Source organism: Podarcis bocagei, assembly GCF_964188305.1.
Source record: "Podarcis bocagei genome assembly, chromosome: 7".
In the NCBI taxonomy this organism is placed as follows: domain Eukaryota; kingdom Metazoa; phylum Chordata; class Lepidosauria; order Squamata; family Lacertidae; genus Podarcis; species Podarcis bocagei.
The window spans coordinates 78,323,120-78,350,720 of NC_138132.1; the positions used below are offsets into that span (position 1 = coordinate 78,323,120).

At 47.5% G+C, this 27,601-nt stretch overlaps 1 protein-coding gene across 10 annotated transcripts in view; it reads right to left on the reverse strand.

Annotated features, from left to right (window-relative positions):
• CASZ1 (castor zinc finger 1) overlaps positions 1-27,601 on the reverse strand; it is a 460,564-nt gene that overhangs the window by 59,817 nt on the left and 373,146 nt on the right. For 5 of the 10 annotated variants that reach the window (XM_081202878.1, XM_081202882.1, XM_081202880.1 and 2 more), the window contains one exon: positions 6,461-7,057. In XM_081202878.1, the coding sequence (XP_081059004.1) occupies positions 6,461-7,057 (597 nt within the window). Of the gene's footprint in view, positions 1-6,460; positions 7,058-18,276; positions 18,907-27,601 lie in introns of those variants that run through there. The other 5 variants (XM_081202876.1, XM_081202875.1, XM_081202881.1 and 2 more) reach the window with 4 other exon arrangements.

The window sequence follows — 27,601 nt, forward strand, 5'->3', positions numbered from 1 at the left end:
TGCTTGTCTTAGATTGTAAGCCTGTGTGGGCAGAGGACTGTCTTATTTTAATTGAATGTAAGTTAGCCACTCCAGAAACCTTTTTAGCCAAAGAAGGGGGGTCCAAATGCTCTCAATAAATACCGTATTTTTCGCTCTATAACACGCACCCGACCATAACACACACGTAGTTTTTAGAGGAGGGAAATCCGTAGGCATGCCACCCATAGGCATTTCCTCCATTACAGACATTTCCCCTTACTTTCTAGGAGGAAAAAAGTGAGTGTTATGGTGCAAAAAATACGGTAAATTGGCAACTCTTTCTTTATGATCCTGCTTTCTGTGTCCAAGGGAGACTTTTTTTGTGTTGCGTAAACAGTTGGGGGTAGCTCACCGTGGAGCCTAAAAGTTCCAACCAAATGTCTGGTATGATTTAATAGTTGTATGTAACTTCTCCATAACCAAGGGAAACTTTAAAGGTAGCTCACAACAGCAATAAGAGAAATAATGTTTCAACAATCTATGGAAACAAACCTCTGCTTTTATCTACTTGCAGAACGCCAGACACAAGTTTCAACTGTGCAAATCAGTTTCATAGTTTCTCTCTTACAATTACACGCAAAGAGTGTGTTCAGGGATGCTATTCTCTCCCTAATTTTTCTGAAGAGCTGCTGCCAGTCAGTGTAGACTAGAGATGGGCGAGGAATTCAACTTTGTTTGCATCTGAATGAGAAGCTACCTAAACCCGCACTTCTCGAACCAAACACAAAGAGAAACCCAGCTATTTTTCAAATTTTGCATTTCTCTGAATTTTGCAATGCCTTTCTCCAACCTAATAATGGGCACAAAGATGCACATGCTAGGGAAAGGTGTGCATAAAGATGCATCTGTTACTGAAAACCCCATACAAAAATGGCTTGCAAAACTGCATACAAAAGTGTGTTCAGTAGAAACGCTGGCGAATTTTCATGAGGATTTTTTGTAAAAAGAAAAAGAAAGCCAGTCACTGAGGAAAGGTGAACTGAATTTACGATTTGGAAAAGAAAGAAAAAAAGACACTGGGAGATAACAAAATACACAGATTCATCCATTCCTAGAGAATTGCTGAGCTAGGTGAACCATAGGTCAGTATCAGCTAGCATCCTCTGGTCCTACCAAGCACTGTGCCTGACCCCTGGTCATGGTGGCTGGGGCTGATTGGAGTTGCAATCCAACAACCACATGGGTGAGGCACCTCCTTTGCACGCAGAAGGTCCTGGGTTCAATCCCTGGCATCTCCAAGAAGGGCCACGTCTGAAATCTCAGAGAGCCACTGTCAGCCAGGGTAGACAATATTTAGCTAGATGGACCAATGGCCTGACTCAGTCTAAGGCAGCTTCCTGGGTTGCAAACATCTGGGATGCACCATGCCAGCTGCCCCTCGAGTTGCTACTTAAAACTAGGGTATGGAAAGCTGTGCATATCTCCCTCTCCAGAATTGGGGGTTTGAAGCTGCAAGATGCTGAAGCAAAATCGGCTCAGCCCTGAATGCTGCCTAGATGGGAGGCCCCATGGAAACCATGCGCCAGCTGCTCTGAGTAACATGGAAGGTGGAAGCAAAACAAGGAACAAAACTGCACACAGAAACACCGGCCAAACTGGGAGTGAGGATTCGTGCAGCCGCTTTGCACAGCATTGCCTGCTATTATTGTCAAAACAGCGGGCGGACTTTGCCAGGTCAGGCCAAAGGTCTGTCGGATCCAGCAGCCTGCCTGCTGCAGACGCCCTCACCGCCAAGGAGATCTGCGGCGGAAGCCACCTGCTGCTATGTGTCCCCTGGTGCCTGGTACTCAGCGCCTCTGCATACGAAGGATCCATATTCGGCTCTCACGGCTGAGTGCTGTCGATCAGCTGATCTGCAGTGAATTTCCCTCCCTGCTTGCTCACCTAGAAGGTGGCACACAATCTGGGTGGGAACCTTTGTCAATCCAGGCTTTGGAAAAGGTGCCATGTGGTGGGAAATAACCCTGCCAGATGGTGCCGTTTAACTCCCTGTGGGCTGGGAGGCTCAGCTATGCGTTCCCATAAGTATTCCCCGTTCCCCATAACTGTATATTTTTTTGGGTGCCTCTGCAAACAGGAAAGGCAACCAAAGGAGCTGGACTGGGGAGGGGCGGCGGGGGAAAATTAAAACAAACTTAAGCACTGAGTCCGGGCTCAATCACCTTGTGCTGGCGACAGACAAGGGCTTTTCCTATCAAAGGAAACTGAAGGTCACACTTTTCCTCATTGATCTTGCAATGTTTGTTAATTACTCTGTCACTGATGTGGCGAAGGATAATTAAACAGCTCTGTTTATATCTTATATGCATAATTATGCGCGTTGCCACTGAACTCGCGAAGGCTGGAGAAGAGGGAAGGGACAGATGAACAGAGATGAGTTTCGGTTGCGTTATTAAGGGGGAGCGCGGGGTGGGGGTGGGGAAGTTGGGGCCCACATACACAAAAGGGAGAAACTTTGATGGATTGGCGAGATCAGGGGGGCTTGTCGAGATGTGGGAAAGAGGGCAAAGTGTCGAGCAAAGTTATTAAACCTGAATGGGAGTTTAGACTTCATTTGAAGATGCCCTTCTCTCTCTCTCTCTCTCTCTCTCTCTCTCTCTCTCTCTCTCTCTCTCTCATATTCTCTATTTCTTTTTTGGGGGTTGCAGGAGTACTGGTAACTCAATCTTGAATCTCCCTGTGCTCGAAGCTAGCTTTTTTACACATCCACTTCTTTTGGAAAGCTTTCCCATAGCTCCCTATAAATGGTCACCTCTTATCTTTTTGCCACCGACGGGGTGATGGTGGGGTTTGGAGCCCCATATTTAGTCTCTACCTTCCTGCCAGCCACCCCTGCCTCGATTTCAGAATCTTCCCAGAACAAAAGCTCCTATATCACAACTGTTTAAAGTTCCCCATAAACCTCTCAGGCCCTCGTTGTGTCCTGGTACAAACACTGTGCTCTCTGCTGGAGGGGCAGTGGGAATCTGTGGCTCTGTGTGGTTGTGGTGATGTTTAAAGTCCTGCACTGGGTTTAATTGGATTGTATGGAACTGGCCTACAACAGCACCCATAATTCTGTGGGGCCCAGCCAGGCAGGACTGGGTAATCTGCAGTCAGTCTGGTCCATTTGATGGTCATAACGAAATCTTAAATTTCTTTTTTTTTTGCTCCCCTTGCTTTGCACACATTCATCAACAATTGTTCCCTTTCCAGCCCTATATGAAAGACCGCCTCTATCCCTACAGACCCTCTCTACTGTTAAGGCTGGAAAAGGGGTCCCTCTTGGCAGTTCCTCAAAATTGGGGGTGGTTGGGGGGCTGGGAGGTGGAGGGCTTTCTTTGTGGCAGAGCAGTCCATAAACTGTGGAACTCCCTCCCCACGAAAAAACGTCAGGCATCTTGGGCTGCATACACTTCCTACATTTAAAGCACACAACTTCTCCCAAAGGATCTTGGGAGCTGTAGTTCACCCTCCTCCCACTGAGCTGCAATTCCCGACATCTTAAACCAACTACAGTTCCCAGGATTCTTTAGAGAAAGACATATACTTTAAATGTATGGTGTGTACACAGCCTCTCCTGCACAGCTGAAGACACCCCTCTTTACACTGTTAAGATATTCTGTTTTGCTGAATTTATACTGTTCTGTTCTGGCTGGAAGAGTTTGGCTTGCTTTTATAGTTGTAACTATTTCATCTGCATTTTTATATATGTATATATAAACCACATATTATATTGTTAGAACCTGCCCCCAGGACCTTACGGTGAAAGATGGGTAAGAAATCTTAAAAATAAATAAAATAATGTAATTAATTTCAGTTGGGTCTGCTCTGAGTAAGACTTAGGCAGACACAACCCCATCTCCTCACAGTTGCCGGTTAAGGTACTTTTGCACACACAAAAACCTCTCCCTCTTCCTTGTTAAACTGCATCCTTTTACCTTTTCCACTTTATCTAGATTGCAAAGTCTGGGCAGAGAGCATAGTGAGTTCAGATAACAACCACCAGAGTTTGAATAATGGGGCATTTTGCCAGCTCTCCAGGAAGCGAGTGGAACTTTCCCTACTATGGGTGAGGTCTGCAGAGAGGTCCCCCCCCCCGCTTCCCCCCAAAGCAATAAATTCTTGCTTTCTTAACGAAAAAGTAGACTAAAGAAAGTCAAGGAAGGTGGGGCTGGGGAGAGAGAATGCACACAGGCTGAAAGAAAGAGCGAAAACGAATAGCCCCCTAGCAGAACAATGGCCAATTATTGCATTAAGATCAGCAGAGGGGGACTTTTTGGTAGTCCCACCGTCCTAAAAAGTTTGGGGTTTGGGGTGGGATGGCCTCAGAGGAAAAAAAGGCATTCTCCAAGGAAGCTCCTAGCTTGTAGAATTCCCTCTGTACAGAGCTGTGCCTTGCACCTTCATTATATAATTTCCACCGTACACTGAGGACATACCTCTTGACACCTGAAATATATAGAGTCGTACCTCGGTTTATGAACTTAATCCGTTCCAGAAGTCTGTTCTTAAACTGAAACCATTCTTAAACTGAGAAGCGCTTTCCCTAATGAGGCCTCCCACCGCTGGTGCCTTTCCACCGTTCGATTTTCATTTGTAGACCAAGGTAAAGTTTGCAAACCGGGACACTACTTCCGGTTTTGCGGAGTTCATAAACCAAATAATTTGTAAACAGGGCTGTTCTTTAACCAAGGCACCACTTATGTATTTTCAAGACACACACTATTGCTACAATAATAATTTGTTTTAAACTATCTTTAATGCTTAAATCGTTGAAACCTGGCCCGTGACCTAGTGGGGAAGGGCAGGTAACAAACTGACAATGATTATGATGGTTTAAGATTTGTTTATGGATTTTACGGAATTGCAAACCATAACGTAACTCCCCTCCTTCCCCCTCATTCCATACATAATAGCCAAAAGCACACATTCCCCGGAGATGTAAGCAAGCGATGTTAAGCGGTAATAATAGTAACAACAGCAATGGTAATATTGAAAACCGCCTTGGGAAGGTATTTTGTCCCGGGAAGAGTTTGGAAAAAAAGCACATGCATAAGGTAGATAAATAAAAACAACAAGGAAGGCAACAATTTAAAAAAAGGAAGGGAAATTAAACTCGCCGTAGAACAGCTCCCAGGGTAGGAAGAGCTGGGAAAAGAGAGAAGTCTCGTTCATGCTAATGTGTCCGCCAGGCAGGCCTGAGCGGTGGCAGGCAGAGGTGTCACAGAAGGAGCGGCTGCTGTTTTGTCGCTGAGCCAGTGGCGACCAAAATTCCTCTAGAGGGGAAGGCCGAGGGAAAGAAGCCGCTTCTCTGTTCTGCCAGCACATCACCCCGCTCAGCTGAGCTCTGTGTTCCATGTCCCTGTCTTCATTCCTTTCTCTCCCCTTCGAGGGAAGAGGGGAAGCAATTGTGGGGGGTGGGCTGGAAGGGGGAGACGGAGGGCCTGGCGGCTGTGTCAGAGGGGCCAAGGGCCCACTCAGACACACACTTGTGCAAGCACACATGAGCACAAGCACTAAGCCAGCACTCTTTTCATGGTATGTGCCGTAGCAATGTTCTGCGAAGCTGGTTGAACACATCTGCAAGCGCACACACAGACAATAAAGCAGAAAGAAGGAAGGGAATATATTCTGATTTTCTTCAGGAGTTCTGGCGATGGTGCTGAAGCTGCAGTTGTATGTTGTTATCGATGGCGTTTCATTTAACTCACCATTTTATACTTTTTTTTAGATGGTTAGGTACAATCTTGCACTCACTTGGGACTAGGGACAGTTAGCACTTGACGGGGCTTAATTTCAAGTGGGCATATATAGAGTTGCACTGTAAAACTGAGTAGCTGCAATTAATATTTTAAATAAGTTGAAATAATACTTATTGTTATTTTAGCCTACTAAATTATATATATTAATAAGCATATATATATATGTGTATGGGGATTGTCTTCATTTATTATAAATGTTCAAGGTACCATTGATTGTTTTAAGTGGCTACTACAATAGATTAGTCACATTTCAAAATCCCTTTTTAAAATAGAACTAATTGCATTTTGCTTTTAAACGGAGTGTTGGGGCTAGCCCACAATGTGGGGTTCAGGGACTGCCTAGGCATCCTTTGACACAGGGAATATGCTGCTCATTGTTGAAGGGGATAAAAAGGTACCTAGGTCAGCCCCTCATGCCATCCCACCCACCGGAGTCCAGAATACAGAATGCTGTGTGCAGGGATCTGCAAGAGGGACTTACAGAGCAATACCTGTAGACAAGTTGTGTAAGTAAGCCAAGCTGCACGCAACAGGAAATGCTCCCCCCCCCCCAAAAAAAGAGTCACCAACCCAGTAACAGCTGGGTAGAATTTTGTTAGGATGATCAAACAGACCCCGGATCCATCCAGCAAACGAACCGGTTTTTCAGTGCCCAAGAAAGAGCCTAACAGAGATGCCAGCCTAGGCAGTCTTACCTGAGGCAGCTCCTCCACCTAGCTTGGAGACCACCTCACTGCTGGGACCCCGGAAGCTTTCGTCCTTCGAGGGAGGCCCATCCGAATCCCGTTCATCCAGGAAGCTGCTCCCATCTTGGGGTCCCCTCAGGGGCTCGGCCTCATCCACGTTGTCCTCTTCATCACTGCACCCCTTGGGCTGTACCATATACACACCTTCGGGGGGCACCTCAGCGCCCTCGGAGCCCCTCGGTTCCTTGTTCTCGATGCGCCCCAGCAAGGAGTCTTCGCTGTACTCCCCGTTGACCCACTTTTCAATCACTTCCCTTCGCTTGTCCTCCTCAATCTTCTGCACGCGGTCGACCCCCTCGGGGAACTCTGGGCCCAGTTCCTTGGCCCCAGGCCGGGCGATATCCTTTGCGGTGGTGAGGGTGCCCCCACCAGCGCTCTCCCGACCCAGGAGAGGCTTTTCGGCATGCGCCCGCTCGGGTCCCTTGTGGTCAACAACGACCTGGCGGCTGAGCTTAGCACAGATCGCGTTCAGCTTCAAGCCACCTTTGCGCTTGGCAGCCATCTTGGGGTTACCTGAGGTTCTGTCAGTGCATATAGTTCTTTCAGCTGGAGGGAAAAAACGAAAAGAGAGAGAGAAAGCGAGACAGTTAGAGGGTGGGGTAGTCTCCAATGCATCCATAGCAAGTTTGAATACCATTCAAATAACCGAAAGAAGAATAAACAAGTGGACTAAATCACAACTGGCTTCATCCCAAAGCAAATCCACACAAGCAAATTAGCAGTTTCTCCATTATTTACATTCTGTGCTTCCTGTAAGGAGCTCAGGGGCTCCCTCCCTTTCACTGTCACAATGACCCTGTGAGGTAGGCTAGCTGTGGAGATCATGATGGGCCCGGTGCCACTCAGTGAGCTTTATGGCTGATTTAGCAGTGATTTGAACTCATATCTTCCTGGTCTAATGCTCTGCCTGTTACACCACACTGACCACCTTTCCACAATCCCACAGTGAGTTGAGCAGATTCCTGGAGCATTTGCTTGAGCAGCTGTGTGGCAAGGTGGTTAGAGCATGAGCTCTGGGCATGAGGAAGCCACACTCACAATCCCCCGCTCAACTAAGGCTCTCGGGTTAGTCTTGGGTGAGTCCTACTTCCACAGTCTATGAGTCCCATGAAATTCAAAAGTTTTAATTAGACAAATTTTTGGCTTTGCTAATATGGTCTGCCTTGTTCGTTTTGTTTTGGGTTTCTCTTCTCTTGCTGATGAGGAATCCCTAGGTTTCACTCATGGTATGAGGCAGATTTGGGTGTAACAGCTGCGCTTTACGTTTTCAAAAAATGGGTAGCAGCCAGAAACCTCACCATAACCTAATATTGCTGGCATCTCAGCAGAGACTTACTCTAGTCAGGCTCCAATCACCATCTTAAAACGGAACCCAAGCCCATTCAGTGGTTATAACATCCAGCCCAAATATTGTACGTTTAAAAGTCCCCCCCCCTCCTCATCTCAGGCACTCCCTGTTCTGTGTAACACCTGAGCCTGAGGAAGGGTTTGCTTCCCATTTTGTGACACTTTGGTTGGTCCTCATAAAGGTATTGCCTAACAATAGAAACTGGAGTTGTTGTCGTTTTTTCTCTTATGGATCAACACAGCTGCCTTTTTATCTTTACATCATTGAGGTTGCATCCTCATGCCTAAGACAGTTTTGGTTTGCAACACTTTCAGAAGGGAGCACAGGAGGGGAGAATTTATAGTCCACTGGCTATCAAACCGATAGCATGAGCTTCCCACAACTGCTACAGCAGCGGTGTGGCTTTAGAAAAGGACGAGACACCCCACCCCACAGCAGCTTAAGGATGCAGCCTCCCCTCCCCTGATGTTGGGGTGAGATGAAGAGACAGAGACCTAGGTCCACACCCCTCACTTGTGTCAGTGCCTCTCTCAGGAAGGGTCCAGGCAGCCGTTTGAGTCGTGTGCTTGGCACAGCGATTGCCCCAGAGCCTGAAGCTTTTGCAGCACGGTGGCTCACGGCAAGACAGCCTGTCCGTCTCCTAACAGCAGGAGTCAGCAATGCAATAAGGCTCACACGCAACAGGCTCGTTGCTGAGCATGGAGGAGGTTGCTGACACATTGCAGGAACCGACCCTTGGTGAGCTGTGGGTTGGAGAAACCAAAGTAGATTCTCCTTTGGACAGGGTTTCTATTCACTGCTCAGAAGAACCCCCCTTCTCTCTTCCTCTCCCGCTATTTTACCTGCTCTTCCCTCACTCGGTACCTAGCTCTGCCCAGCTGCAAAAACAGATTCATGGGGGGGGGGGGAAGGATGAGAAAGATGCTTTCAACATGCTCCCAAAGAGCAAGATTTCCCTTGCTGCTTGTAAAAAAGCTTCTGGGTCTCTTGCATTCTCCCTCCCCCCGTCCCGATAAAAATGAATGACTCTGGTTTGAGGCCCCGAAACACAGAAGGAGGTTGTGATCTATCAGACCCCCAGCGACGTGCCCGGGAGCCGTTGTGACATCCCCCTAATCCTCCAGCCTGACAGTCCAACGCAAACAGCCTGAAACTTTAGACTCTCTCTCTTCCCCCGACAGCCAGCGTGTGGCTGCTTAACATTAGCGGCTGACAGCTCTGGGCACGCTCTCCTGCCAAGAGCAGCAGAAGAGAAACAAAATCGGCCACAAGCCGCCCAGGAAACCATGGCCAGGGAGGAGAAGATGCCACCCCCCCCATAGAGCCTTCCTAGGCGAGGGAAACAAGACAGCGGCACCCACAGCTCTTCTGGATCTGAATGCCAAAGGCCTTAGCAGCTCCTGCATCTTGAACAGCCCATTTATGATGAGGCCCAGGTGGCGATGACCTAGGATGGGCCCTGCAACACATTTTAGGTGTTGTTCAGTTGCTTTGGGCATATCCAGGAAATTGCTCCTCTTTTTTGCTCTTTTTTGGGGAGCAGAGGACAGCATAGCCTGGGTCTTTCTATGTACAGCGTTCAGTCCATACCCCATTAAATTGCCACATTTTTTCATGGGCTTTGAGGTCAAAGCCAGACAGAGCTCAGGCAAAGGCAGGTGATCAGATGTTTTTTCCCCCTGAGCAGCAAGGAGCAAGATCCAAGTTGCTAAAAGCCTCTTGGCTCAAGGTGGGAGGTCTGCAATCCATGCAAAAAACCTGAATCGCCCTTCTCCCTTTGTTCCTCTCACCCACAAATATGCGATTCCCAGATAATAGCAAAACAAAAAAGACACGCACCTGTGCTATTGACACACCCACCCATGTACTCCCAGGAGAGCACACACCATGTACACACCCCAATACATCGAGGCTCCAGTGACACACAAACACGTGCGCTCTCACTCTCACACCCTCCTGTGTCATGCTGGCTCAGGGGAATCCAGGTCGCTGTTTCGTCACTGTGCTTCCCTGGCCCCACCTGATCCGGAAAGCTCAACCAAGGCCTGTTAAACTCAGGGCAGAGTCCTGCCCTCAGCTACACCTAAGTTGGAGGATCAAATGAGGTTAAGGTGGGTGGAACGGAGCATCAAAACCAGCTCTGCTAAACAGATCAGCCAAAGCTCTCAAGAGGGGAGGGCACTGTTTTAAACGGGGAGGAGGGGTGCACCCATATGCTTTGGAGAAAAGATGGCTTGGGGAACGTAGCTGAAGGAAAAAGGGTTGGACAGCAGCCTCCCAGGCAAGCCATCAGGCCACTGATGATTCAGCACAGGGAGAGAGAGCGCTTCTGCAACACACACCAAGGTCCAGCACAGATCTTTTCTACAGGACAGGCCTTCCTCAGCCTGCTGGAGGCATTGAGGTGTCAGATCCTATCAGCGGCCCCCCGAAAGAAAGCCCCCTCCTGGCCTCAGCACAAACGGACATCTCTCCAACTCTCTCTGTCCACCGCCCCTCCTTCATCCGTTTCCACCCTTCCACAACTTCCTCGGGATGAGGGACAGTCCCGTCATCCCAGAAGGAAGAAGCCAAAGACACGTAGAGATGGCAAAACGATTCTATAAATATTTATCTAAAGGAAAGGGATGGTGGGCAGCAGGGTGGGGGAGGAATATTGCTGCGAGGATGTGGAATATCCCACAGACATGGTTCACCTCCTGGCCTATCGAAGAGCCCTGCAGCTGGATCAGGCCAGTGGCCCATCTACTCCTGCACTCTGTTCTCACAACCGCATGCCCCAAGAGGAAGCACACAAGCACCACTCTCCCCTCCTACCACTTTCAGCAACTGGTATTTAAGAAACACTGAGACTTCAACAGAGGAGGGAGAACCGCAAATGTTTTGCAGCTCCAAAAGATGAGGGGATTTTTAAAAGGCACTTCTCTGAGGCTTAGGCATCTTGACCAGCTCCTCACAGCTCTGCCATCAAAGTGCAGGGCACCTTAGGAATTGGCAGAGGACGAGTCTTTTAATCTCAGGGTTGCCCTGTGTTGGGCAACAGATTCCTGTATTGCAGGGGGTTGGACTAGATGGCCCTTGTGGTCCCTTCCAATTCTATGGTTCTATGAAATAATAATTTTAAAATCTGCTAATTTTTATTTAAGTACCGAACCCCCTAGGGGCTTACTATCTAAAATTTAGTAGCAAAGGAGGCAACAGAGGGAGGAGTGACAGAGGTACTTGGGCAAGGATACACACAAATGCAGTTATACATGGGCGCTTACTTCAACTGTAGCTAATTTAACTCGCTGCTCCTTCCTTTGATCAAATTTTCCCACCGGTTGAAATAGCAGAATGGTGATGCAAAGAGCTAACAATCCAAGGGCGGAGCTGCTTTCTAGCCCTTTTCCCACATGGAAAACCTGCTTTTCGCTTTTTGCAATCCTCAGTCTGGCGAGACGGTTGCTGGTGCTGCCATTTTGACAGTGGGAGGCCAATAGGGGCACTTTCAACACTGATGGGCTAGTTTTCTATTTGCAGGCATCTCCCCCTCCCTTTTTTTAAACAGATAAAAATAAAACTCTTATGGCATCCTCTATCTGACACATGAAGAAGGGCAACACATTATATCTCCCTCTGCCTTAAAAGGGGATTAGACAAATTTCTGGAGGATAAGGCAGTCGGTTGCTGCTAGCCACAGTGGCAATGTTCTGTCTCCACTCTTGGAGGCAGTTTGTCTCTGAATACTGGAAACCACAGGAGGAGAGTGCTTTTGCACTTAGGTCCTGCTTGTCAGCTTCTTAAGGGCACCTGGTGGGCCACTGTGAGAACAGGATGCCGGATTAGATGGACCACTGGCCTGATATTATGTTCTTTACTTCTCTGTCCTGCTGCAGAATCTGTTTTAGCATGTAGTATGTGCAAAGTCTGAAGGGCAGTTGATGCAGAAAAGGCATTCCTGGGACCAAAGCAGCCTAGCCCCCACCCCCACGAACTCCGCACCAGCCTCAGTTCTACATTTAGTGCCTTGCGAAAGATCCCAGGCTAAGTAAACATCCCCTATGATTTTCTTCTCCCGAAAAGAAATGTTTTGATTTCACATCAATCCAAGGAAGCAGTTTATAACCCATGCCTGTCACAGAGACTTTTTCATCTCTGCCCAGGACAAACTCTCCCACATGCTGTATTTACACTGAATGCTTCCTGTGAAAACAATGCAGCTGAAAAGTTTACACCCGTGTGGCGTGGCAGGCAGAAAGATGGCCCCCTCCCGCTTAGAGCAGCTGAGAGCCTGAAGAGGGGGAGAAAGAAACAGGACTCAGGAACTTGCAAACCTGGGGAAACCACGAGAACTCCCAACTGCATTTTAAATGAAAAGCAGCCATCTAGTCCTCATGGTAGTAGCAGAAATGAGCCAGGAAATGCAACAGTGGAAATTGCACTAAACAAGCTATGCAAGGCAGTAGGGTAAACTTTGAGCACAAATGCCCATGAGTATGGATTGAGCAGCATGCTTTGAGCTCAGTATTATTCAGCAATTGCTCCTCACAAGAAAAAAGTCTGGCGTTGGGCTCATAATTCTGCCAGTTGAAAATCTCAAGTGTCCATATGTAAAAGAAAGGCAAGTATCTAGTCCTCAAGACCAAGGAGGTAGGCTTGAAAGCTTCTGGGTAAAATCGAAAATGCTGTGTGTCTATGTAGCATTCCTAGCAATTGGGGAGAGGTTCTTTAATGGCCTGCTCAGCTCCTTTCTCCTCTTCAGGATTTAGCAGATGCAAAATTATGCAAAATTAAGCAAATATGTGCAAATGTGCTTAACTTGCAATCATCTATCCAGGTCACAGAATCCAGCTTTCTTCTCGATGTACCATCCGTACTGAAAGCACAGTGCACAAATAGCCTTCAGCCAAACACTCTGGGCAATGCCTATCTGGCGGAGAAAGCGAAGCTTGCTTATTTTACTGTTTTAAGATCTTGCTAGTATATTATTATTATTATTATTATTATTATTATTATTATTATTATTATTATTATTATTATTATTATCATCCCTAAAGAATCACAGCAAGAAGGTAAATTGAGAGTTAGTGAGTAGGAGTTGGTGAGAGACAGGAGAATGATGAAGAGGTAATTTTTTAAAAACTGGGAAAGAAAAGTGCTGGAAGAGACTCTGAGTTGGGCAGGTGGATTAAGGGACCAAGAGCTGATGGCTGGGGGGGGGGTACTCTTGACTCTAGAGGAAGGGCGTTCCTGGGTATAGAGTGGAGTGGGGTGCTGCTCAAACCCAGCTGAGGATACCCCTGTTGTGGAAGGGAATGGTGGGTGGGGAAAGGAAGCGGGGCTTGTGAGGACTGTCACTTCAGAGGGCTGCGTGGAAAAAAGGAACAGATGGACCTCTCGTATTCTTATTGAAGAATTTTAAGCCCAGCTGAGTAGCTGCGCTCAGGAGGGAAGCCGCCGTGCCAGCTTTCCAGGAGCTGTGAGGGTTTCATCCGATCAATTATTCACAACATTGTTTGGGGCGGTTGAGGGAGGAAATGGCGGGCCAGGCAGACGGGAGTGGATGGGGGGGGGGAGCTTGTTTGCTTGCGTGCGTGTGCTCCTGTGGGTTTGGAAACTGTACTCGTTTTTCAACTGAAGTAGGTGCAGGTTGCCAAAATGCACCCAAAGCCAAAAGACACCAAGAAGCCATCTAGACCACCCAGCAGCCAGGATAGGACTTGGAGAGCTGCAGGGTGGGGTTGGTCCTGTTTCTATGCTATTCCTTGAAGCGTTTATCATTGGTTTTCGTGTTTTGAACCTTGGCTTGTCTTTTTAACAATGTTTGCAAACCACACGTGGGACTGTGTTATAGCAATGGTACATAAACGCAACAGCAGCAACAAAAGGGGTGTGGGATTTGACAATGGCACTCTGATTGTGCATCACCACTTTCTCAGCTTTAAGTTTTGTTTGTTTTCAAGTTGCTGGACCATGGGATGGCAAAGACTATGTGGCCAATGCTTGGGTGAAACACCAGAAGCCGGATGAAGAGGTGAGCATCTCTGGTTTTTGGTTTTTTGGGGGTGTTTTTTTTTTGAGGGGGGCAGAAGGGACAGAGAAGCAGAAAGCACAACTAGGCAAAACCAACCAACCCGATTTGCATCATTTAGATTCCTCATGGAACTTTAAAACTTCAGATATAAGTGTCATGGCCCACTTGGGGGGGAAAAACCATGACTTGATTTCCTCCCACTGTCACCTCTCCACCTCCAAATGTGGGGTTCTAATCCAGAGCAGTCCCACAAGAAGTCCACACGGTCCTGGGTTCAAGGCCCATGGTTCTGAAATGAGTCAGCAAAAACAGTAGGGAGCAACTCTCCTCAAAACCAGCCCCAAACATACCTACCCATTTCCCTTGGTCAACACAGGCCAGATGAGGCTGTTTTTTTAAAAAAAAAATATTACTGTATTTCCTTTGCAAGCCCTCTCTCGGAAATACACCATGAGGGACGGGGTCCAATTCCATGGGTGGGAGGTGTGCAAAAAAAGTGGACTTGGTGTGCTTTGACACCCGTCCCTCCCCCCCGCCGCTCCAGTTTATCAATAAAACATTTTATTGCTTTTAGCTCAAGAGATGACCTCGGCTTAGTGGAACGCTGTCTCTTTCGCCTGACCTTGGGAGAGTTCCACAGCGGCGCTGCTAAGCGGAGTCCATGGCCACTGGAACCGCAAATTCTTCATGGCTGGAAGGAGGGCAAGCAATGCCCAGGGGACGGGCACTGGAAAGGACATGGGTGCCGCTTCACCTTGGACACATGGGACTGGAGGAGCAAGAGAGGCTTTCAGTTTCCTCCAAAGAGAGGCAATTTTTTGGTTTGAAAAATGAGAAACACAAGGAGGAGGGAACTGGAGGCTGTGTATTCTGCAATCACATAAGACCTGGAATGGACAGCAGAATTTTGCTAAACTTTTCTTTTAAAAAATGAGATATGTTCTAGTAATAAATAGTATTAAGAGGAAAGTAGCCTCATGAAATAGAGTGGGGTAGACAAATCATAGAGCTGGAAGAGACCACAAGGGCCATCGAGTCCAACCCCCTGCCAAGCAGGAAAACCCCCTGCCAAGCAGGATTTCCAATAGGTTTTATTTGGGGGAGGGAGGGGGAGAACTTCATTTCTTTGCACATTTCCTCACACACCCATCCAGACCAACAAAAACAAAATTTCACAAAATAATATCATTCATGCAAGCTAGGAGTTATATGGTTGCACAACCTAGCATTTCTGGAGAGCAGAATTGGGGTTCAATAACAATATCGCTTCGCTATAGTCACACAGTAAATATGAATAGCCCTCTAATTATCTTTTGACAACAGCCCTGACCATTCTCCTCAAAGTCTTATTTAAGTCTTTCTCTGTAAGACCGCTGGACCCATATAAAACACACGCAGAGCAGAGGAAAACTTTTCTGACGCTGGTAACATGCACAGCAATACAAAGGACCCTTCCATACTCTGGGCAACACACAGCAATCCTTCCACCCTGTGTGACACAACTTTGCATGTACACACACAGATACATTCTCAGCTTTCCTATGCCCTCCTCAGGTCCCCCTCACCCGGCACCCTCGCCAATTCTTGCGCTGCAATCTCTCCGAAAGAGAAAACCCTAAAGTGTTAACGGTGATCGGTGAAATGGCACAGCAGATTGCTACAATAAATAATTTACTGATATTTATAAATATTCAAATCAGCAGGCTTCAGAAATTGAAAGGGGGGGAGAGAAGAGAAGCTGGAAAGTAAGTGTGTGTGTGTATTGGTGCAGGGGGTGGGGAGTTGACATTAATTCCCCGACTCTCCAAATTCATTTGAGGACTATTTCTCATTTCAAACAAATATTAAATCTTTTGGCATAAAAAATGGGTGGGTGGGGTGTGCATGGGTGGCAGGGGGTGGGGTGAAATAGATGGAAGGAAGGAAGATGTCTCTATGGCTGGCATTCTGCACCGTCTGCCAAGCCAGCACCTTCAGGCTGGTAACCTTGGACTGACAAGCCACAGGGGACCCCGTGTCAGCTTGTGTTACCAGGGTGCCTACATTCGATTCCACCAGATTCCCAAGAAGGAATCAAGGCTAGAGGTATCTCCAATGGTAACATACGCTTCATCATAAAAAAGAAAAAGGCGGTGGTGGGTGTGCTATGTCACCTTTAAAACTACTTTCTTCAAGGGTGCCTTTGTTCTCTGCTGGAGCTTGAAATTCTCCTTCCTTGTATGAACCACCCTGAGATCTTATGATGAAGGGCTGTATATAAATCTAATCTAATAAAGCAAAGCAAAGCAAAATATATATTAAAAATAAAGCAAAGGTTGCTACAGGTTGCTGGTAGGACAGGCACACCATCCCAATACAGACAACAAATGTTATGTGATGGTCAGACCAGAAGCAACCAACATGGATATGCTGTTGGGCTCCTGTCTCCTTGAAGTCCCAGGCAGCAGGGTCAATAGCCAAGGGTGATGGGAGATGCAGCCCAACAACATCTGGAAGGGAAGCACATTGGCTACCCTTGGCTTAGAGCAGCCTCCCTCAACTTGGTGCCTTCCAGATGTTTTGGACTACAACTATCAGCACCAGCACCGGCCAGCACTGGGTTGTAGTCCAAAACATCTGGAAGGCACCAAGTTGGAGAAGGCTGAATTAGAGTATTGGACTGTTATTATTATTTATTAAATTTGTATACTTAGCAAATCCCTCGCTTAGCTGTGAAGCTCTCTGGGTGATTTCTGGCCCGGTCATAATCTCTCAGCCTAACCTACATGACAGGGCGATTGTTAGGATTTTTTAAAAAAATGGTGGAGGACTATATACATCTGGCACTGCAAATGGGGCAGCCTTGGGCACAAAGCCCAAGAACATCCTCTGGCACCCAAGAAACTCCCTCTTCATCGTGAGGTGCTGAGGATGTTTACGGTTTTCCCTCCTTGAAAGGTGTACAGAGCGGACAAAGGAAGCTGGGAGAGTGATGCTTCCTCCCACTTCTTCTTTTAACTCTACTTATTCACTTTATTTTGCGTGTTTGTTTATTTCCTCACATATTTGTACGCTGCTTGCCCATCAAGAGAAAGATCACAAAGTCGTTTCCCCAAACCCACCAGCAAAATTAAACACAATATAAATGATAAAATGCAGACAACTGCAGAAGCAAAAACAAGAAAATACAGCCAGACATCCAACAATATCAAAGCATGATTAAACCTACAAGATAGGACAGCATCAAAAATTTAAGGATCACAGCAGCTAACAGATCAATCTGGGCAAACAAAAATATATTTAGGCGATGATGGAAGCTTTTCAAGGGTATAGCTGCAAGTGAAGAGAGTTCCATATCTGGGGTGCTGCCACTAAGAAGGCCCTATTCTGTCCCCACATGCCAAGCACAAAAAGTAGTGCCTTGTTTGCTAATTTTAAGGCCCAGGCTTTTCAAGGCTCATATCACCACCTGAGCTGCCTATATGAGCCTTGAAAAGCACGGAGCGCTGGAAGACAAAACAGGAGGAACAATAAACTAGCAACTGAGGCCTTGAAACCATCCCTTTTAATTCTTGTCTGCCCCCACATCGAAAGGGGTGAAATGTAGAGTACACTGTAATATGATTTATGGCCTGTTTTTGATGCTTATATTTTAGTGAAGCTGGGTAGGGTTTGCCCTTTCTTAGTGTTGAATGGCACACCTGTAGTCATTTCTATTCTATTAATCGGGATTTAAAATGTGTAGAGAATAGTTTTGGCATTTTTTAATATCCTGTAAGTCACTTTGGAACTTTCCCTCCCCCCCGTAAAAATCATCATCAACAACATCAGCATCATCTCTTGAGAGGCTTGTTCCTCCATCCTCCTCCATTTTTGCAATCACTGCCATTGCATGTAGCTGAACTGAGGACGACTCCTCAATGGCTTAATAAAGGTATTTCTGAGCCGTATTCTCATTGACGGGATGGCCTGTGGCCCTACTCCGTGGGTAGATTACCACGGATCCCTTCTCTCCTGCACTCATTAACCAGGGCCCCAAAGCACCCCATTGGTAAATGCCTGGCTCCGGCATGGGGTGAGTTTCCCCCAGGATGAATAATGCTTTTTCTAATGCACGGGTAGCCTGTCAGCTTCCTTACTCCCAATGTTTTATGAGCTTAACTGAACGGCTCTGAACTCCCTGGTAAGAAATAAAGTTATCCCTCAGCGTCCCCTTCTAAACATTTCACTCAGTGCAAACGGTGTTTAAGAAAAATGAGGACATATTTCTTCTTAAGGATGCAGTATCCCCCTTCAGAGGCCTAATTTATGCCATATATCAACTGGCCAAGGGAGAAAGAGGCAGGCCGGCCGCATTGGGAGCGCAGCCGGCCCAAATGGAGATTCTGCGCTGCTTGCTTTAACCACTGCTGTCCTCCTCACCTCGCAGGCTTGGAACACCAACCAGACGGCACGCACACAAAAATCGGACGGGCGCTGCACAAACTCTCGGCACTGAGCACCTTTGCCACATGGCGCATTGGCTCTGGAGTCCACAGGATTACAGCAAGGTATTCTGGGAGGCTTAATTGGAACTGGCTGCCAGGTCCTAAGGGGTTCACAACCTGAAGTGCCGAGAGCAAAGCCTCTTAGGATAGGGCCTGCAAAGATCAGTACCAAACACAGAGATTCCTAGGGTCTGCAAAGGCCCAGGACAAGGCAGAAGGTCAGGAGAAATCCAATACCTGCCCAGTTTTGCTCTCTGTGTTAACAGATGCAATGTGGCTTGTGGAACAGGCCACAGAGAAAGAGAGTTCTTGTATGGTGACTGCCCATGGCTGGCAAATTGGGGCTTCATGAACTGGCAGGACTATGGGAAGGAGGAAGAGGATCCTGGCAAGGGGTGTAGCTGGGACTGGGACACACCAGGGCAACCTGGGGATGGGGAAGGGGAGGTTGGTGTAGAAAGTACTTACAGGGTGGCGGAGGATGATGGATGGGAGTCAGTGCACAGGAACCAGAGCAGCAGGACCCATCACCAGAGCCAGAGGGGCCCCTGTCTCGACAAACACAGCAGATTCTGAGGCATAGGGAACAGCAGGCAGGGTGCTCTAGGAGGCTGAGGCAGGCAAAGGCCGACAAGCCCAGCTCACTAGCTGGACAGGTGGGTCTCGTTAGCTCTAGGAGGAGGTGTGTGATTCCTCAGCCACAGTAGTCTTGGAGCAGGTGAGGGTCCCATGCCTCATCAAGCCCAGATGCTGCAATCCACATGCAAAGGGCAGCAGATCTGAGGTGCTGTATCTGCTCAACTGCCCATGTTGAATGCTCTAGGATCTTTGCGGGACCGTGCTTTGGTTTGGACACACAGATTAACCTTGGAGTGGGGACTTGACCCACTGACTTGTCGCCAGGTAGACGGGGGTTTAGGACAGGTGCTGGTCTTGCTGGGGCTGGGATGGTGCAAATCTAGATTGCAATGGGCTCTTGAACATAGAACAAAATTGGCCTATGTTGTGCTGGTCACATATACAGTTGACTTACGTTACCGGGAAGCCATGATTTAATGCCCACTGCTATAAGCACCTGCATGACTGACTTGCAGCCCATGCAGAAGTCTAAAGGGCAGCTTATATCTGGCCCTCGGCACACCACTCATTTCCAGATCCCGGGTTTGAGGCCACAACGGGCATGCCACAAATGTACCCTGGCAATGAAGAGCAGGCTCCTTCCTTCTGGGGTTCTGCTTTAAGCAGAGAGGAGAGGCAGCCATGATAACAGCTAGGTGAGTAGAACTGGTGCCAAGAGCTGGCATGACTGCACATCTGTCAATAGCTCACATGCCATCCAGGGGTCCACTTCCAAGACCCCTCTAGCCTTGTTGCAGTGAGGAGGCAGACTCAGTGAGGGAAGGGACAAAACAGAGGGTGCCCTGCCGAAAGGCCTTCCAAAACCCAGGGATGAAATTTATTGTGTTCATACTCAGGGCGATCCAGTATCTTGAATTTCTACATGAGGAGTTTCTATAGGGCGCAGAGAGCTTTCCTAAGTTGGTACATCTGAAGCCCAACACTGTAGCTAAGGCATAATGGGGGGGAACAAACAACAAGAACTCCCCCTCCCCATTTTTTAAAAAATAGCCGCAGTGCTCCAGCCATTATCTAAACACTATCCTGAACCTTACACACACAAAAAAACACGTACTTTCCCAGGGCATTATTTTGATATTGGTATATGAGGTGCTTTTTTCTGGGGGTACGCATAACCCTAAACATTTTGTGAATCTTTGTACTTTTGTCCATTTACTGTATTCATTTCTCCTGATTTGAACTATAAAATGGTAAAAATGAGAGTATCCCTAGAAAAAAAGGACTGGGTATATGTGAGGATATGCAGAATTGGCTTCCAGGCCCAATTGTGATATACACAAAATCTAGGTTGAGAGGGAGGCCCGAGAGAAGCCTGTGAGTTGCCTGGCAACCACATGGGCCTCTATTGGGAAGTTGGCCTTAGTGCTTGAGATCCAAGCCCTGGAGCTGCTGGTCCATGTTGCCCCCATTAAGTCATTTAAATATCTCTCTCCCAAATTTTCCTTTGCTTCAGCCACAAGACAGAAAGCAGGGCCTAGGTGTTATTGTGAAGCTGTTATTACTCATTATTACAAATGTTCTTGGTTTATTTGCCCCTTTCAAAGCAATATATAGAACACCCTTTCCGTTGAGGTAGCCAAGTCCCACATCTAACAAAACCATTTCTCTTGAGGTGGAGAGATCATCTACTTCCTCCAGCATAACTTTTGCCACTGCAGGGAAATGCAGACATCCCAGATCTTCTTGATCCACAATGGCTTTTATGCTGCATGTCTACTCAGAAGCAAGTGCCACTGCGTTCTAGGCTTACTCTCTCTTGGTCTCTCTCCTAATAAGACTTACAAACATTCTTGCCATACCTGCCATAGCATCTCTATCTCCAGCCCTGGTTAAATCATTAACATCCTCTATCACCTTTCCCTTGTGCTTTTATTCATAGGGAACACTTTCCCCCAATGTAGGAACACTGGCTTGCCATTTGCAAAAGGGGTTCTGTTCCTGCTTCGTGTCTTAACTGGACTTTCCCTTTACTTTTTGTAAAAAAAACAACTGAAAAAGAGAGGTAGATAAAATTAAAATGTCACTCCCAAATCTGCATCTTCCATCCTCTAGCTTATTTTAATTTTGTTTATATTTTTACACGCATTAAAAGGTTTACTATCCAAAACGAGTCTAAGTGGTCTCACTTGTCGGCTAAGTAACTCCATAAATCAACCAGAAGTGTTAACATCTACACCACAGCCCGAGCCATCAATCTTGCCCCATTTTACAAGCGAAAAACAAGGGTTGCTGTGGGGTGGGTGGGTGGGGGGGAGAGAGAGAGAGAGAGAGAGAGAGAGAGAGAGAGAGAGAGAGAGAGGAGGGGTGGGGGTAGTGGGAGCACTAAAGGAAGCGTAGCTGCTGGCCAGCAAAAGACCGGGAGGGTTCGTCTTGCGGAAAGTTATCCGGGAAGCCAGGCACATTGCCAAAGGAACGGGATCCAAAACATCAGACTCTTCAAACTCTTCTGTCCCAAAGGCAGAGGCTCCGAAGGAAACAATGCAGATAATAAAAGGGAGGTTTAGAGTTAAGGGCAATATAGTCTTGGGTGCTGCTACGTGGAACTGTTTCCGGAGAACTTACCCTGGGATCTGTTCTAGGGAAGGAGTATTGATGAGCTGTGCTAGGAAAAATGCCCTTCTGTTGTATGGGACAGTGTACTTCTTAAAACCTCTTCCCCTAGAGGGAAGAGTTTCTGTTGGGCTCAGGTCCTGCTTGTGGGTTTCCCAGAAGCATCTGGTTGGCCACTGTGAGAACAGAATGCTGGGCTAGATGGACCACAGGCCAGATCTAGCAGGCTCTCCTTATGTTCTTATGATGGAAGCCACAGAAGGCCAGAAGCTGATGACCTTCTCATGGAGGTTCTCTCACATCATGTCAAAGCTCTCTTTAATCGTACGTGCATAAGGATAGCAATGCTTAGCATTTATACAGCACTCAAAACTTCACCAGTCGATACCACAACCCCTATAAGGTAGGGGACTATTGTTATGTCCATAATCTAGAAGGGAAGGGAAGGGCTGAGAGAGTGAGTGGTATACGTCAAAGGCCACTTAGAAATGAGATTTGAATTAGGGGTTCCTGGCCTCTGGCCTTCTATGCTGTACCCTGCACTATACCACACAGGAACACAGCCACAGCCAAGAGTACATGCATATGCAAATAGCAAGGCCACATGGGAGAAGGCAGTATTGTACTGAAATACACCTTGGTACATACCAACCATTTCACACAGAGCGGCATAGGAATGTTTGCATGCATGCACATGAAGTCACACTTGTGCACAGCAACACACACACACACACACACACACACACACACACACACACACAGAGCGAAACCCCTCTTTCCATGTAATGAACCAAAGCTTTGGAGAAACACAATAGTAATATCCTAGGTAAAGGGGACCCCTGACCATTAGGTCCAGTCATGACCGACTCTGGGGTTGCGGCGCTCATCTCGCTTTATTGGCTGAGGGAGCCGGCGTACAGCTTCCGGGTCATGTGGCCAGCATGACTAAGCCGCTTGTGGCGAACCAGAGCAGCACACGGAAACGCCATTTACCTTCCCGCCGGAGCGGTACCTATTTATCTACTTGCACTTTGATGTGCTTTCGAATTGCTAGGTGGGCAAGAGCAAGGACTGAGCAACGGGAGCTCACCCCGTCGCGGGGATTCGAACCGCCGACCTTCTGATTGGCAAGTCCTAGGCTCTGTGGTTTATCCCACAGTGCCACCCACGCCCCAGTATCCTAGGTACATCTACATTTAACGCTGATCCACCCACATGTACAAAATATATATCTGTGGAGGGTCAGCGTTGACATATGTATGTGTGTGCGCGCGCACACACACAGAAGCAAATCATTTTGCACCACTCCCAAAGAGCATGCAAAACATCAAAGGCACACTAGTGTTGCACACCCATGTTTATGGGAATACTCATGGGAGAGATACGTGTCCAGCAGAAATCTCAATTGTGGCTCTATGGTAGCTGAGCAGACCCCAGAGACCAGCTGTCATCAACCTGGCACCACCCAGATGTTTCGGACCTCAGCTCTCATTGGCCCCAGCCAGTCCTGACTGGAGCTGATGGGAGCCCAAATCGTCTGGAGGACACCAGCTTGGGGAAGACTGCTGTAGAGAGGCACTCATCCCCAAACGCCAACATTTCCCCCTTCTCCCACAGTCAGCCCTAGATAGGTTGGAGAGCCCCCCAAGCGCCTCTTTGGTGCGGCCATCCCATCCATGCGCATTTGTGCAGGGCAAGGCAATCTCTCTCTCTCATTCTCTCTCTCTCCCCTCTCATCTTTTCATGCACTCTATTTCTCTTCCCCTTTCTGAAAACAAGTGAGCTGTAAATACTGTTTAACCTTCTCCCCCCCTGCCCCCTCCCCTCCGCACTATAAAAACACAAATATGCCATAACTCAGCGGGCCCAGCCGCCGCGCCTCCAACATGCCCTGCTCCAGGCCTCTCAGGAAGGTCATAACAAACGACTTTCCGATTCAGTGCTCCTGAAATAATTTTGTGTATTAAAACCTGAATCTGCACTTTCTGGACCGAAAGCCTCTCTTAATTATGGCAGGCGTCCTTGGGGTGGACAGTGATCCTTCACTACAGCACCGTTAGCCAACCGGAGAGGCGGGAAGCGCGGTGCCCCCCACCCGGGGGGCTTAGCACTCCACCATTGCCCATCACTGCCTCCTCCCTCCCTGCTTGCTTCCCCCCCAACGCCCCCACCTGCCCCCCTCTCCCTCCCCACCCCCACCCCCGCCTTCCCTTTGCCCAATCTGTTTTCAAAGTGTGTCTGTCCTTTATTAAATTGTTTTCTTTTCCACATTATCAGTTGCCATGGAGACCTCATCTCTCGGATTATTTGAATTTCATTATATCTATTGATTTGGGAGCATTTCATCTTTTTTATTGTTTTTCTGTCAATTTTCAAAACGAATAACCATCTAATTTGCGTCAGCGCTGATTATGTTTGTCCCTCAATAGAGGTCGGCAGCTGCGTCGAGGAAACAAATCAATGGGAAACCATCATAAACCTCCCCAGTACGATCTCCAGGATGTGTGGGTGACATTCCACACTGGCAAAAGACACTCATCACATCGAAACTTCTTTCTTTTACCTCCCCCACCTCTCTCTTTTTTTCTTTCCTTAAAAAAAGAGGGGGGGGAATCCAATCCTAACTTCGGGCTTGAAAAAAGCTTAAAAAGAAAAGCTCAAAACCAAAACCCTGATATAAACCATTTTGGATAAAGGTGTTGGAAGGGGGTGGGGAGAGAGAACCCTAAAAGGAGAAAAACAACATCAGCAACCCAAGAAGGCTATATTTCTTTAAAAAAACACACACATATATATTTTTTAAACCACATGAAGAGAAATTAAGAGAAAGAGAGGGGGAAAGTGAAGTGCAATTTGCAAATTGCTTACTATGTTTTTTTTAAATAATTTATGCAATTTTAAGCATTTACGTATAAATTTTTTAATAAGCCACCCCGGAGCAAAATGGCCATTAACATCCTAACGTCCTTCTGCCCGATGGACTTGTGTGCAGGATCAATTTCCGAGAGTACTTCCCCTTTTCTTTATGACATGATAAAACCTTTTTAAAGCAACTTACACAAATAGGGAATTTTTTTCCTTCCCCCTCCCCTTTTATAACAGCCTCCACTGATTCACTGGGGAGAGAGTGTGCATGTATGCAAGTGTGTGTGTGTGTGTGTGTGTGTGTGTGAGAGAGAGAGAGAGAGAGAGAGAGAGAGAGAGAGAGAGAGAGAGAGAGAGAGCGCTGCGCTGGGGAGGGCAGTTGGCAGTAAGACAGACCCAACCCTAACTGGAACGGACCTGGCTGTCCTTCTAACAAGGGCATAAACTTTCATTAGCGATGCACACAGTCAAAGGCAATTTAGGGAAACGCGCAGTACGGAAAAATAAAACCTCAGCATTTTATATATATATTTATATATATATTTATACACACACACACACGGAGTGGCTCTTCGCCTTCGTCCAGCGGGCTCTATCCTTGAGCAAAACTCTCTGGCCAAAGTGACCCACACTAGCCATGGGGAGGGCAGCAAAACTGCAAGGGGGTGGGAAGTAAATATGTGTGTGTGTGTGTGTGTGTGTGTGTGTGTGTGTGTGTGTGTGTGTGAGAGATTGTGGGGAAGAGAGTGCACAGGAGTAGGCAAGGATGCAGTCAGACCCAGATACGCAACTGGACTGAGAAAACACCTAAGAGATGGAAATATTGGGTGTTTTTAACATCTAACATTTTGATGTCCCTCCAAAAACAGGCACCTAGATACTGGACATCGTTACAAAGCCTCGTCCATATTGTTACACTGAATAGACAGCTTCCTCTTAATCAGCCGCCCTCTTGCTGCACAGAATATTCTATCCGCACACAAGGTCCATAGATCCTCAGACCACCACAATCTTGCCAGCTTGTGCAATTTTAGCAGTGTGCATTTAGAGTGCTTAAAAACTTTGCAACTAGACCACCACAGCCATCTCACATCGACTACATTTCTGCCTGCAAACTGCTTCCTTCCACCAAGCTGGGAATCCAGAGAATGGAAGGGAGGGAGGCAGGATTCTGGATAAAAGGCAGGTCAACGGTTCCAGACATTGGTGTGTTAAGGCACACGCTGCCACCTCTTTAGCCAGCCTCACCATCCCACTTCAAGTCCACAGATTTCCTTATTAACGGGAATACATTTCCGCCGTGTTGCGTTTGAGCATTATGTAGAGAATATGGCAGAGTTTACCCTCTGCTTTCTAGAGGGTTAGTAGGGCAGCCTCCACCCCAACCCAGTTGATGTTGGACTCCCATCAGCCCCTGCAAGCAAGGCCAAGAGTCGGGAAATGTTTTAGCATCTTAATTTACCCGGGATCTCCAATGCACAGGGAGCAGGGCCAGGTGTAATGTGCCTGGCCCTGCTGCCCTTTCTCATGTGTTTTTCTAATTTACTAGCTCTTTACTAACTTTTTATAACTAATTCTTGAAGAGGGCTGCAGGAGAAACGGGTGATGTGCAGCCATGCTCTCTAGACCAGCTAACGGTTTTTGGCAAAGGTGTCAGAAGTTACATCAGTGCGAGAGAAGGAAACATTACTGCTCTGTAGGATGTGCAAGGTCCCCAGGGACTTGGGATGGTGCTGATTTTTGCCTGCTGAACTGGAGGGGGAGCAGAAGCACAGACTGGACTTTGTGCTGCAGCCCAAACCACAGTGTGAATGCAGGAAGTACGAAGGCAAACTTCATGAGTCGGAAGAAACGCACCCTGCGGGCCAGATCTGGCCCTCGTGGTGTGCAAATGCAAAGGATGTATGTCTGTCACCTATAGACTGCCCAATTTTTTTTAATCTCCTGAACCCCACCAAGCATGAGATTGCCCTGATTTTGGCCAGTTTAACTCAGCTACTCAAAGGAGGTCAGCCAAAGTTGAACATTTCCAAATCATATATATCCATTGACTTTACTGCCTATCTATAGCCGGGGGATAAAAATAGCCGGCTCAACGTGGAGGTGACTTCAGTGCTGTAGGGTTGCCAAGAGCTTCGTGGGCATCTTTGGCAGCTGTGAAACACCACTAACACCAAAACAAGATCCGCCCAGTAAATAATTCTGCATTTGGGCGGGTCACTATTGTTTTTTAGAGGGTTCTGCAAGTATGACCACTTCCTCCCTTTGTGCTGGTATATGTCATAGAAATACCAAAAGGTCAACGTTACGTTCCACCACCTTATTAAATGTTCTAGGAAGCATCTTGAATGGTAGGCAGGATGAAAGAAACATAGTAGTCCTTAATTCAGCTAAACTGCAAGGCGTGCTAGCCCACCTCCTGACTGCTGGTCCTGGAGCCCAGACACTTGGCCTTGTGGGCTGGTGTTTCATGGTAGCTTTTAGGGGGCTCAGCTGTAGGCAATGTGTATCCTGATTTTTACAAACAAGCAAACAAAAACAAACAAGCATGTATGCATGCACCCAGAATGTCATTCCCCCACAGGGCAACCCCCCCCCAACGCTGGCAGAAACAGGTACTACTGCAAGTATTTGGTAGCTCACAAGGAGGCAGAAGTGGATATGACTGCAAGGCGCGTGGTGAATTCAAGGCAGAGTGGCATTATGTAGCTTAAACCCCAGGCACAAAAGACAGTCAAGGGTTCCGGGGCTCTTTTAACATAGCACAATGCAAAGTGAGTATCATCCCCACCCTTTCTGGTTTAGCATAGGAACGTAGGCAGCTGGTTTAGCCCAAATTGGGCCATTGGGCCATCTAGTTCCGTATTGTCTACACTGCCTGGCAGCAGCTTTCCAGGGTTTCAGACAGGGGACACAGCCAGCCTTTCCTGGAGATGCCAGGCACTGACCCTGGGACCTTCTGCATGCATGTCCTGATGGCCACCAGACTTGTTCAAAAGAGAATGAAACAAATTCATGGCTGGGAAGGCTATCGATGGCTAATAGAGATGATGGCTGTGTTCTCCATCCACTGTCCAAGGCTGTATGTCTCTGGATACCAGCTGCTTGGAATCACAAGTGGAGAGAGTGCTATTGGGATCAGTTCCTGCTTGCAGGATTCCCATGGGGGCAACTGGTTGGCCATTGGGAGATTCCAACAGGCTCTT